The sequence below is a fragment of the Rhodamnia argentea genome, chromosome 2, assembly GCF_020921035.1.
Source record: "Rhodamnia argentea isolate NSW1041297 chromosome 2, ASM2092103v1, whole genome shotgun sequence".
Classification (NCBI taxonomy): domain Eukaryota; kingdom Viridiplantae; phylum Streptophyta; class Magnoliopsida; order Myrtales; family Myrtaceae; genus Rhodamnia; species Rhodamnia argentea.
Window position 1 is genome coordinate 28,332,637 of NC_063151.1, and position 13,952 is coordinate 28,346,588.

Below are 13,952 nucleotides of genomic sequence, written 5' to 3' on the forward strand. Positions count from 1 at the left end.
TCACAACAACCTTACCCTTCGCTAAGACATCTCGGATGAAGTGGTACCCGATATTGATATGCTTCGTTCGCTCGTGATAAACCGGATTATATACCGGATAAATCGCACCTTGGTTATCACAGTGTATATCAACACTTTTCTGTTCTAACCCAAAGTCCATGAGCAAACCTTGCAACCATATCGCCTCTTTCGCTACAAAGGTCGGTGCCATGTACTGCGCCTCGGTTGACGACAAGGCCACGTGATCCCGTAAGGACGCCTTCCAACTAACCGCACCACCTGCAAGCGTAAACACGTACCCGGCTAAAGACCCGCACTCATCCAAGTCACCCGCATGATCGGAATCCACAAAACCAGTGGTCTCACTACCATTATCGTCCCTCCGGTATACTATACCAACGTCGATGTCCCCTTCAAATATCTCGAGGATCCATTTCACAGCCTTCCCAATGAGTTTTACCCGGACGCTTCATATAACGACTAACCACACCGACACTTGTGAAATATCGGGCCTAGTGCATACCATAGCATACATAATACTACCCACGGCACTAGAATAAGGAACACGAGACATATGTTCCTCTTCTTCCTCGGTTGCGGCGATAACTTAACCGAAAGTTTAAAGTGCTTTGCTAATGGCGTACTCACGGACTTCGCTGATCGCATATTAAAACGTGCAACAATTTTCTCAATATACTTCTTTTGAGACAGACGTAATAATCCTGCAATCCCGTCACGCAAAATCTCCATACCCAATATTTTCTTCGCAGCACCTAAATCTTTCATCTCAAACTCAGCACTCAATCGCCTCTTCAAAGACATCAATATCGGACATATTTTTCATTGCTATCAACATATCATCAACATATAACAGAGATATATCAAAGACCCGTCCTCCAATCTCCTAAAATAAACACGGCTATCCATCTGACTCTTTGAATAGTCTTGACTAGCCATGAAAGCATCAAACCGCTTGTACCATTGTCTAGGAGATTGTTTCAGCCCATATAAAGATTTCTTTAATAAGCAAACATGATCTTCCTTACCCGGAATAGCAAATCCCTCCGTCTGCCTCATGTAAATCTGCTCCTCCAACTCACCGTGAAGAAACGCCGTTTTCACATCAAGCTGCTCCAACTCGAGATCCTGTGCAGCAACTAAGGCAAGTAAAACACGAATAGAAGTATGCCTTACCACGGGAGAAAACACCTCACCGTAGTCAATGCCTTCCCATTGGGTAAACCCCTTCGCAACAAGCCTCGCCTTGTATCTCGCCGCCTCGATACTAGGAATGCCTTCTTTCCGTTTGTAGACCCATTTACTTCCGACAATCTTCTGGCTCTTGGGTACTTTAACTAACTCCCATGTCTGATTTCGATGGAGTGATTCCATCTCTTCGCTCATAGCCCCTAGCCACTGCGACGACTCAGAACTAGCCATCGCCTCAGAGTAAGACGAAGGCTCATCTGTCTCCACCTCGTCACCTACAGTCAAAGCATAAGCAAAGTCTGTATAAGCATAACGTACCGGTGGTTTAATTTGCCTTCTCTGTCTGTCTGCGGCTATACTACGCTGCTGTATTGGTTGTTCATTATCACCGATTTCGGGAATTGCGGCCTCATCTCTAGGTCTCAACATCCGTTACCTCCGAGGTCTCCTGAGTCTCCACCGAAGCTCCACCTCACTACTAACACCATGATCATGCCTTTCCGCTGGTTGTGTCTCGAACTCCTCGTCGAAGCATTTCGGTCTCGTCGAAAATCACATCTCTGCCGATTAGAAAACCAGGTGATCCGGGATCGGTGCACCACAGCCGTAGGTAGCCTTTCACCCCATGTGCATAACCCCGAAATATGCACTTCTTCGACCTCGGCTCAAGCTTACCATCACTCGCATGAGCATACGCGGAGACATCCGAATATTCGCAATCCGGAGTAATCAACGGGTTTCCTCGACCATACTTCCTCGGGAGTCTTCCACTCGATAGCAGATGATGGAGATCGATTAATCGGGTAACATGCCATGTTCACTGCTTCGGCCCAAAATTCCTTGCCTATTCCAGCATGCGAAAGCATGCTCCGAGCCCGCTCAAGTAAAGTTACGTTCTTCCGTTCTGCCACGCCATTCTGCTGTGGTGTCCCGTGTATTGTGCGGTGTCTCACAATCCCTTCTCTCTCGCAGAACTCGGTAAAATCTTTACCACGGAACTCCATGCCGTTATCGGTTCTCGGGCACTTGATCTGTTTATCCGATCGCTTCTCAATCAATGCCTTAAATTTCTTGAACCGATCAAACACATCAGATTTGTGCTTGGAAAGTATACCCATACTTTCCTGGAATAATCGTCGATAAATGTCAGCATATAACGAGCACCTCCTTTCGAAGGAACAGGAGACGGGCCCCAAACGTCTGAATGAATATATTCTACTGGTTGCTTGGTCGAATGAATACCTGTAGCAAACTTAATCCCGCGTTGCTTCCCAAAGATACACGAGTGCTCACATAAGTCTAACTTACTTGTCTTCTGACCCTTTAACAACCCTCTATCACTCGGCATCGTCATACCCGCCTCACTCATGTGCCCTAGACGCATATGCCATAAACGAGTTAGATCAGAATCTGACTCACCTGATGAAACTGCAGCAGCTCCTGTCACGGTCTCTCCCAGTAGATGATAGAGAGAACTCACTTTCTTCCCTTTCATTACCGTCATAGCACCTCGAGAGATCTTCAGCACTCCACCTTCAGCAGTGTACTTACACCCGATATCATCAAGTGTCCCCGGAGAAATAAGGTTCTTCCCGAGCTCTGGTACATGCCTCACGCCTGTCAATGTGCGCACCACACCATCGTGCATCCGAATCCGAACTGTCCCTATCCCCACAACCTTGCAGGCTGCGTTATTCCCCAACGTAACTCTACCACCATCTGCAGTCCGGTAAGTAGTAAACCAGTTCCTATGAGGCGTCATATGATAAGAACATCCCGAATCTAGCACCCATTCATCTCCCGATGAACCTGCGGTCACACACAAAACAGCCTCTGCATCACTAGTGCTCTCTTCAGCAACATTCGCCACACTGGTTGTGGCTTTCTGCTTATCACCTCTATTTCTCAACTTAGGACAATCTCTCCCGATGTGCCCCTCTTCGTGACACTCAAAGCACTTCACGCGTCCCTTGGACTTTCTATGGCGTGACTTAGATCCGCTTTTACCTCTATCGCTCTTGGACCCTCGTTGTTGCTCTCTACCCCGAATCACTAGTCCTCGCGCTACATCTTGCGCTGGACTGTCATCTCGCAACTTTCTCTGCCACTCTTTAGAAAATAAGGCGGACTTTACCTCTTCCGAGGTAATCGTAGTACGCCCCTGCAATGATGAATCGGTAAAGTGCTCCCATGACTCTGGTAGGGAAGCTAACAACATCATGCCCTGCTCTTCATCATCAAGTGTCTTACCGACGTTCTTCAAATCCATCATGAGTTTATTAAATTCATCTAGATGGGTTCTAATAGACGTACCTTCGGTATATCCGAACCGGAACATCCTCTTCAACATGTATAAGCGATTGTTCAAACCCTTCGTTACATAGAGCGCCTGAAGTTTTGCCCACATTGCTGCGGTATCCTTCTCCTCACCAACCTCTATTAACACTTCATCCGATAAATTCAACAGGATTAAACTTCTAGCTTTCCTCATTACCACATCCTTTTCAGCATCTGTCATCGTTTCGGGCAACTCGGCCTTGCCCTCCAATGCTTCTGCTAAACCTTGAGTTGTCAATATCGCCTCCATCTTGAGGCTCCATAACCCAAAGTTGTTCCTCCCGTTAAACTTCTCAATTTCAGCTTTCCACTCAGACATAATTGCAATAACAGGATATCCCGGATAATAATCGGACAAGCAAAAGCCCCAAATCACAATCTAGAATATCCGAACCTGGTGCTCTGATACCAATTGTTGTAATATAACGTGCGGAAGCTAACCCAGATCTTGCAAATAAGTCAATGCGAAAAGCCACGAGAAATAACGAGGAACGATAAATGACACCAGGAATTACGTGGTTCGGTCCGAATATCGGTACCTACATCCACGGGAGAGCCAAGAAGAACAATCCACTATAATCGGAGAATCGGAATTACAATCGCTCAATACGCTCGTGTTTCCCGCACCTAGATTATACTCAAACCCAAAGTGTTTACAAATAAACAACTTACTTGGATATAACAAAATATAAAGCTCACGAAGCACAAATCCGTCCGCGTGTTCAAGCCCAAGCAACGGCTCGCCGCACGGCCAAGAAACTAGAACGTCTCTTGCTTTCTTTCTCGCGGCTTTTCTCTACTTGGTCTTCTCTTCTTTGTACGGCTCACTCCATCACTCCTTTTGGGTGCTCATTATTATATATGAGAAAACCCCTTCCTTCCTTCTCTTCCTCCTCATCTTACGAAGGCTTACGCTAGGGATAGATTAAAAGAAAGAAAACCCTCTTTCTTTTACTCCATGGGCTCCACAACAAAATATATTATTTAAGCCCCTCTCTTGATCTACCATTACTCTCTTGATCTATCATTACTCTCTTGATCTATCATTACTCAAGAGAGAAGTGTCAGACCAAAATCTTGAGCAATGATCAAACGTGGTCTCCATATTATGTCTTGTGGTGCCAATAACAATTTTAAACTCGAGACATATTTAACGGAGACTTCTCTAACATAACTTACACGTGTATCTCAACATCCTCCCCCTCACGTGTGAGTTCAATGTTAGGTGTGCTCCTCCTTAATGTTAAGCATCATTCAGCATCAACATATCTCAATTTGAATATTCAAGTTATTGCAATGCACCCACAAATATGCACAGCAAACAACAAACATCAACCGCTAACTTGGGATTGCATTACCCACGGTCTTATCTTGCGTCACCAAATTAACCTATTGTCCATGGTCTCTTCTCCCCAAATCAACAAGCGATAGCAATTTTCACTCGACGTAAGCATTGATCGTGAGATTTCTTTCTTGATATATTCATCAAACATCAGAATACCTTGGATGTGGAGCAAGAATAAAATATTGACTCTGATACTATTTGTTGGGAGCACACAACAGAAGACCGATACCTTTATCGGAGAAGATCGCCAAGAGGGAACCCAAGCCCCAGCCCGTCAATATATCTAGTTAGATTTACCCTTACTCAAAAGCTTAAGCCAATGAATTATGGGTCAATAATAATATATCAAATGTTCAACACCACACCGATTATTCGACGTAAAACTTCTCTAATACAACTCATACGTGTATCTCAACACTCTCCTCTCTTTCCCTTACTTATAGATAAGAGCTACAAATTTCATGAGCGACGTGGTTAATGAACTGCTTCTCATTCCCGATTCAAGAACCAGACAACCGAAAACTAATTTGCTCTCGTTGGACCCCGAAAATAGATCGGAGCCACCAAGAGGTGACGGCGGAAGTAGGGGCAGCGACGTGGTTCATCCGAAGCCTTCGCAATATTAAGAGGGATGAGATAGATGCATTCCTTCTCTGAAAGTTTTTAGAAAAAGAAAAAGAGGAAGACAATGGAAAAGTAAGGGAGAGAGAGGAGAGATGGAGTTTCGGCAGAGTGTGCCAGAACGTGATGGAGGCGATGAGGCAAAAGTAATGGAGCGAAGGAGATTCGAAATTTCTGCAAAGTGGGATCCATTGGCAAACATTGGGGGATTTGAGTGGAGTGTTCTTTTGGCAGTGGTAATCGCGTCGGGCCCTCTTCACTTGATGTTTATTATTACTTTTGAAAATTATAAATCTTACGTGAATTTTATTTATCTCGTCTTTCCTAATATAAGCATTGCAAATCATTTAAAAAAATTATCAAAAAAATCCTAAATCTATTACAATTGTGTTAATTGAGTCATAAATATTTTACATTTGTGTCAATTCAATCTTTTCAATCAACTTTAATAAACCGGCGTTGATATAGACATTAGCGCTAACATTGATAATTTTTAACAATATCTTAATATTTTAAAATTTTCCCTTTTTTTTTGCTTTTTGTTTTCTTCTCCACTTTCCTCTGACAACCGGCCAGAGCTAGTGAGGGCGAGGTTAGCCTCGCCACTATCGCTAAGCGACCTTGCCGGGAACAGCGAGGCTCGGCCTCGCAAGATTTGGGTGAGACCGAGCCTCGCCATGGCCGGGGGACCTCGGGCTCGGGCAGTCATCCAAGGTTGACCTTGCCTAGATTTGGCGAGGCCGAGTCTAGCCATCACAAGGGCTTCCGAAGAAGCCACGGTTGCTAGCGCAGAGCCTAGCACCAATGCTCTTTCACTTGTTTTCTTCCCGGACTGTCAACATCTAGAACTCAACCTTGCCTAACCATTGATCTACAAGTCTTACTTTGCGAGGGTGAATCGAGGAGCCCTTGCGACAGCGAGGCCGACCTTGCCATAGCCGGGCAAGCTCGGGCCGCCATGGCTGCCCGTTGCCGGCGAGCCCGCCCATTGACGATGGTGAGACTCGGCGAGGGCGAGGCCAACCTTGCCCTCGCCGCTCTAGCTAGTTCCCGGAGGAAAATGGAGAAGAAAACAAAAGCAAAAAGAAAAAATAAAAAAATAAAAAAATTTATCTACATCGGCGATGATCGGTCAAAATTAGCCGGAATGACTAAATTGATACAAATGCAAAAGGTTTAATACTGAATTAGCACAAAAAAAAAGATTTAGTACTGAATTAAGTTTTAGAACTTTTTTTGGTAATTTTTGCCAAATCTTTTTGTATCTCGTTCCGAAGCTAGGTTTTTGAATCTTTCACTAGAATAATATTCGATATTCTGCACATTAATAATGAGGATGTTGCATTTAAATCGGGAACACAACTAAGGCGATTTCTACAGCTAAAGTACATTATAAGTATTAAAATTTGTGTACGGTGCTCACTTTAGTGCCAAAACTTTTAAAACGATTACTTAAGTGCCAATTTTTTTGAAAAATGTTCACTTCAATGCTAACTCCGATTTGAGCTAATGTGGCTCACAGGAAATCCAGCATGACCTATTTTTTTTTATTAATATTTGAGCCGACGTGGCTTGCTAGAGTTGGCATTGAAGTGAGTATTTTTCAAAAAAATTTGGTACTTAAATGATTGTTTTGAAAGTTTTGGCACTAAAGTGATCGTTTTTCAAAAATTTGGCACCGAAGTGATCGTTTTGAAAATTTTGGCACTAAAGTAATAGTTTTTCAAACAGTATACAAGTTTTAGCACTTATAGTGTACTTAAGCCGGATTTCTACACTAATTAACTCCCCAATTCACTTTCTCTTCTCCTTCTTCATCTTCATCCAAAGAAACCCAATTTCAACAATTGGTTTGTTCTGGTAATACGTTGATTCCTCTACTTCGTATCTATTGTTCGTCCAATTCTTGATCGGAACATGCTTAATTTGGCAATGTTCGTCCTGCTCCTGTTCTCATTTAATTTTGCTCCAATTTCTTGATTTAAATTTGGGGCAAATAACACACATAGACGACATCGTTAGGGCAATTCACGTCAACTCATTTTGTCGATGAGCCACGTTAGACGGAAAAATATTAAACTATTATCACGTCGGATTTTCCAGCAACTCAAAATCCCCGTCATTTTTTTTACGAAAGTGGCATTCAAATGATCACTAGAAAAGTGTTCACGTCAGATAATGAACAAATGGTCAATGAACCTTGACTCAATATGTAATCCAATTCATGACTTTTAACTCAATGTAGCCCATGAACTTGCTATTTATTCAATATGGTCCCTAAACTTTTGGTATATGTTTGGCTTAGTCTTTGACTTATATAAAAATGTTCAATATTGTCTTTCTATTGATTCAAGTTCAGGGGCAATATTGATCATTTTTATATAATTTATGGACTAAATTGAACATGTATTGAAAATTTAAGAATCGCACTGAACACATCATAAGTTTAGAGATCACGTTACATGCTTGCTGGGCCAAAATACACAGATCATTTATGCTATAATCCCGGTACTGTATCTCTTCTTCCCTTGAAGAGAGAGAACCTCAAAAGAAGCACATGCACCCAATAAGGAGCCAAATGTTCCTGTCCCATTGTACCGGGATCGAGTCATGGAATTTTGTGCTTTCTGATGATACACGTCACGGATTCCGCGTATTGTTAAGACAGTTGCGATGGAGGTGGGAAGTGACCGCCGGACAGATCGAGAAAGCCTCCATCAGATCTGGACTGAGGCGACATCATTTGGATAGGGGCCCCACTATGTGAACGTGGTACCAACGGAGAGGATTGATGAGCTGAGATGAGATTCCTTGTCAAACCTGCCGTTTCTGCTTTAGGTGAGATGCCGGTGGCGGTGACAGCATAACCCGTCACCGACTTCCAACCACACCACCCCCCGCCCGCCACCTGTCCTTTCATATATACATATATACACATATATACATATACATTATGTATATGTAACAGACACTTTTTGCTTTCATTTTTACCGGAGAATGCTAGAAAAGATTTACAAATTCAAAAAAATAAGAGTAATTATCTGTGTGTTCCGCCAGAAGTGGTGTGCGTCGAGTCGTAGGATGTTCGGCTTTCGGAGTGAATCGGGGTTCAACGGAGCTTCGGACAGAATGTGATGGATAATAGTTGCGTTAAGAGTCAAATAGATAAAGTAAATAAAGAACTTAATAAAAGAATTTGTAAGATAAATTGCTGAGAAATTAATAAGTATTAGTGATTGCGAATTCGTTATAAATATTCTTCTTCAACTATTTATAGTCAATTACATAAAATAATCATCCGTAGCGATTACTTTTTAAATACTAATCTATTACTAGATATTTGAGAAGAGTACCCTCTACATGCTTTATATCTGAGAGATTCTAAGGTCCGGACGAGATCTCAGACGAAGCGGTTTAATGATTTATTTAGGTTTAAATTTGCCTTCAAGCGACCAAATTACATTTCCATCATCTTTGTTTCCTTTGTTTGTTCTTTAATCTTATTGGCCACAAAAAATAAATGACAAATTATTTAAAATAAACTACGAGTTTCACTCCTTCAAAAAAAATTGCGGCCTATGGATATATTGTTACTTTCAGTCATTGATCTTTCTTTTTTCTCTCTGCATCTGCCTCTGCCTCTGCCCCTGCCACCTCTGTCTCTCTCTCGATCTCTCTCGATCGAGACCTTCAAACACCAACGCAACCGCCCCGAAATAACCAACCGCTTCTCCCCTTCTCAGGCGGAGGGACACACGCACACGGCCCCCCACAATGCCGCCTCGCCTCTTCGCCTGCTTCGGCAAGCCCCACGTCCACTCCTCCGCCGCAACCGCGTCGGCAGAGGATCAGAGAGGGGCGGTGCTGGTGGAGCTGTTCTCGTCGCAGGGCTGCGCCACCTCTCCCGAGGCGGAGCTGTTGGTGTCGAGGCTGGGGAGGGGGGACTTCGAGGTGGAGGCTCCGGTGGTGGTGTTGGCGCACCACGTGGACTACTGGGACTACATGGGGTGGAAGGACCCGTTCGGGTCGAGCCAGTCCACGGTGAGGCAGAAGGCCTACGTGGAGGCGCTGAGGCTGGACACCATGTTCACGCCGCAGGTGGTGGTCCAGGGTCGGTCCCAGTGCGTCGGCACCGACCAGGACGCCTTGCTCTCTGCCATCGCGTCCGCCCCTAAATTCCCTTCGCCGGCGCTCCAGGTTCCTTTTTTTCTTTCTTTCTTTCCAGAAATATGCTTGATATTCACTGATTAATTGATTGGCATTGAAGATGTTGTAGAGATCGAATGATGAAGTTTTCAATCAATCTCGATTCACGAAAACCTTAGGGACCAGTGCTAGTACTATTAGCGTTGATTAGTGGGCTGTGGTGTACTAATTGAAGTACTTAGGCTGCAGTGGCGGATCTTATGATCTTTTAGCTTTTGCAAGGGACGGTTTTCTTCTAGATTAAGGAATTTCTATACGTGGATTGATAACCCAGAAAGCATTAGATATATATGGACTTCGGTTTTCGTATCGCAGCGTATGTTATTCATCATCCTGTTCTCAGATCACAAGAATTGTCAGTTGGAGAATTTGTAATGTTAAAAGTTAGATAGGGTCCCGCTTAAATCAAGAATGGGTTCTGTGAACTTTTGTCGGATAAGGCTAAGTTGATGTTGCTGTAGTTTTTAGCAGCACAGGGATTAATAGTTCCGAATGTTGATTAAATTTGGAAAACTAGGGTAATAACTTCAACGTCGTAGGAGCAAGTTTATCACACCTAGCGTGAGTAAAGATTAGGATTTGAATGCTCTTGAAGAATATTATGTTAGAAAGAAATGACCAAAAACCCTGAGGAGTCTGTGGTGTAATACAGTGTGATGTAGACAAATCTTTGTTACCAGAGAGAGTAGTTCAGATCCGTTCTAGATTGGTTCGCTCGCTTGGATTTGGTTTGATCTGCGGAGTCCTAGCCATTCTCAGTTATGGTGCTATCACTATACATGAACTTTGGTTAATTGGTCTGGTTTTGAGTGCCTTCTGATTTATGTTTTCGGAAGATGAGGAGGGTTGTCTGCCAAAGTTAGTGAAACTTATAGGCCATTATCTTTTCTCTGCCCTTGACAAAATCCGCCAGTGGCACATAGATCTGAGAGGGACCAAATTACGGAACAGGTCTGAAGGCAACATTGACATTAAAAAAGCAGAGCTACAGAAGGGAAAAGATAAAGAAGCGAAATAAATTAAAAAGACGGTTCAACAGAAAGAAGATAGGTAGGTGGGAGAGATCCACTCCACCAGCTACAGAACCGTATTCAATTCCTTTTCCTTTTCCAAGGCATGAAGAAGCAAAGTCATAAGCAACCTGTCAGTTGATCTTTATCATTCGTATTCACTTACACATGTTTGATGCACTAAAAGTAATAATCAGTTGCTAATTTTCCGTGGTTGGAAGTTGTCGTGTTCATGGCACAACAGGATATATTCTATGACTTCGATAACATCTAACACCCACTTTCTCCTGACTGATGTTTTAGTGGAGAACGAAATCAGCTCTGTTCTTTCCGTTTGAAGAAAGGAAGGATCCCAAAGAATCGATATTCTTTTAGTTGTTTTAGTTGTTCAATCTCTCTCTAATTGATCAATAGATGTAATCGGTAGTATGAAGAAAGTTATCTGTAGATCTTGAAAGTAAGTCCTGGGAAAACCATATTTCTTGCCTAATTTTGCGATTTTTCTGGTAATACTGGGAGTGCTTAATTCAATGGCGCCGCCATTTCTCATCGAGAACTTCAGGATCCTGGAATGATGTCATTACCTTTCTTTTGCATTGAATTCTGGATTAGCAAATTCCAATTAATTGAAGATGCGTATGTGCATCTACACAGGCAAATTTCCAGAGGCCGTCACCAGATTCTTTACAAGTGTTGCTATCCGGAGCATTGAAGATGAAGGTGGAAGGCCAAGCTAATGTGATGGTGGCGCTCTGTGAGAATGGATTGCTGACCGACTGCTTGAAGGGAGAGAATAAAGGGCGGGTCTTATCGAACGACTTCGTCGTGAGGAAGCTGGAGAAACTGTGTACCGTCAAGGATATTTCGGCAAAGAAGACGGTTTCGGGAACTGTTAATTTCTCATTGTGGCAAGGTTTCACAAGCAGCAAATGCGGGATTGCGGTCTTTGTTCAGAACAGTGCTCACCAGATCTTCGGATCGCAGAACATACTACTGCCAGATAATATGTGAAAGTCGGACGAAATCTTTCATTCTATGTCGCAGCATCAGGGCCTCGAGTTCTGACTATCATGTACAGGGTGTTGTGGTGGTTGAGCACCATTTTTTTTTTCACCTCTAAGTTTGCTCCTTTGTTTTCAGCTGCTGGTTGGACTTTGTTTTGTCATTGATTCTTTTAGGAGATAGAGCATATCCGACTTTCATTCTCGAACCATTTGAATTCTAAGTTGAGGATCCTGCGATTCTTCAGTGTTTGGAACTCAATACATACTGTGATGGTATTGCTTCTCTTAGTGTTCTGTCATCAGGATTTGAAAAGTCTACTGGACTTGTAGGATTATTGAATATGGCAGAACTACCCATCATCCGTTGAATTATTACCCACCCGTTGATTATGATTGTGCAAGAACGCATCCGCATTGAGTCAAATTAGTTTAAGAGATCTGATAAAGAAGTTGGATGAATTGGAGTGCCTTGAGTGAGCATCCATCCACTGTAAATCTGATATCGCTAGGAATGCATCCAATATCTGTATTTATAGTCTAACTACACTCCTCAATCAAGATGGAAGGAAGCGACTCAACAGGGTCCCCAAGAACTCAAGTACAAGACTTGTCTGAAGGACTCCTCAGATTGCCGCAGCTTCTCTTCACCGATGGCCCTGTTGACCGCAGAGGAAGCAGCGGGGGAAGAGAGCTTCCTGGCCTGGGAATAAGATCCGAGATTGGTGGTCTTGGCATGGTGGTGGAGGGATCGGAGAAGATGGTTCCATCTGCAGAAGCCTTGGTCCTTGAGTGCTTCCACAGTTCCAATGCTGGCCGCAACGATCCAAGCTCTGCTTGTCGAACTCATCGTCGTCTCTGGTCCTTTTCGGTGGTGATTTGCTGTAATGGAGATGTGGTCTCGAGATTTGGGTGTAGAATAGACTAGTGGGGTTGAACTCCAATGGTGTTGGGGAATGGATTGGAGGGTATTGGTTAATATAGTGAGGAGGGGGGAAGGTGAGGGAGAGTGGAATCTGAGAAGAAGCAAGGAAGGGCAGCCAGAACCCAAAACAAGAGGCAGATTTTACCAGGGACTTGGGAGACATGCCCATGGTTTGAGGTTTGGCAACACCTAAAACCACAGGCTTCCCCTGTTTTGGCTGCTTCCTGGATCCACGAGCTTGAAAGTGGAGAGGAGAGACAAATTGGCCCACCAGGAAGAGAGAGAGAGTAGGGGAGGACCCGGCAATCTTAGACTTTATTTAAATCGATCCCGCACATGACAGATGAAAGACCAGGCAAAAGAAGGTCATAATCTATACTAGGATCCAAGCCAACCTTGCCTTAATAACCGAATTAACATTGATTGAACCACAAATGGACGTAATAGCTTAGATGGATCGAAAAAGCTGGTGAGGTGAAGGGCGCGCGGTCTGACAGAAGGATCTCATTGGTAAAGACTAGTTACCGCCCCGGGGGTCCTGTTCAAACCATCGAGCAGCACAGGAAACATCTAAACATGAAGGGAAATATGCAGCGGTCTTGTCTGCCATAGCTTTGGCAAATTGGCCAAACTTCCCGTAACTCCGAGTGCACTTGTTGTTAGTAACATTTTATAACAAATTGGGACGATGCTTTATACTTTGGAATTTTAGGATTTTCGTCACTAGTAATTATGCGGTAATATCATCCTTTTAATTGAACATTTGTAACTGGTAGTTCATTATGGTTAGCAAGTTTCTATCGTTAATAGTAACTTCTTTTCATATGTCGCAGCTTGATTAATAATTATCTTAACAATATCGTAATGTTCTCCCATAGATCATAACTTATAATTCCTGTTCTTAGTAATTACACCTATAGAAACTGTAATTTGCCTGAAGTCGTTGTAATTATACCAACAAAAGCTCCTAATTATCATAACTAGAAAATTCTATTTATGGTAACTTTATTTTCCCTTATTTTTAGTAAATTTGTTTAAATGGTAATAGCATTCCTTTTCAATTCATGAACAAGTTAATCAATTGTAAAATTTACTATCATATTTCGGTCTCCGAGTATTTCGGTCTCCGAGTTATGGGTTTGAGAGATCGAAAACTCGAAAGGGATTTTTGAATTTAATTCTTATGAAAATGGAATCCCAATCTAAATACAAACATGATCGAAAATATCCATGAATCATAGTCGAAAAAAAAAAAAAAAAGATAGACCCATCAGTTAATTCATTACAATTCATTGATT

The 13,952-nt window shown here is 42.9% G+C and overlaps 2 protein-coding genes across 2 annotated transcripts; one reads left to right on the forward strand and one right to left on the reverse strand.

Annotated features, from left to right (window-relative positions):
* Positions 1-9,125: 9,125 nt before the first annotated feature.
* LOC115754721 lies at positions 9,126-11,986 on the forward strand. Its single transcript, XM_048274115.1, has 2 exons — positions 9,126-9,709; positions 11,383-11,986. Exons 1-2 carry the CDS (start codon positions 9,287-9,289, stop codon positions 11,737-11,739), a joined length of 780 nt encoding a protein of 259 aa, XP_048130072.1. The 5' UTR covers positions 9,126-9,286; the 3' UTR covers positions 11,740-11,986.
* A 190-nt stretch (positions 11,987-12,176) lies between these two features.
* On the reverse strand, positions 12,177-12,787 carry LOC115754724. The gene has a single exon (XM_030693852.2). It carries the CDS (start codon positions 12,577-12,579, stop codon positions 12,307-12,309), a length of 273 nt encoding a protein of 90 aa, XP_030549712.1. The 5' UTR covers positions 12,580-12,787; the 3' UTR covers positions 12,177-12,306.
* Between the last annotated feature and the right edge of the window lie 1,165 nt (positions 12,788-13,952).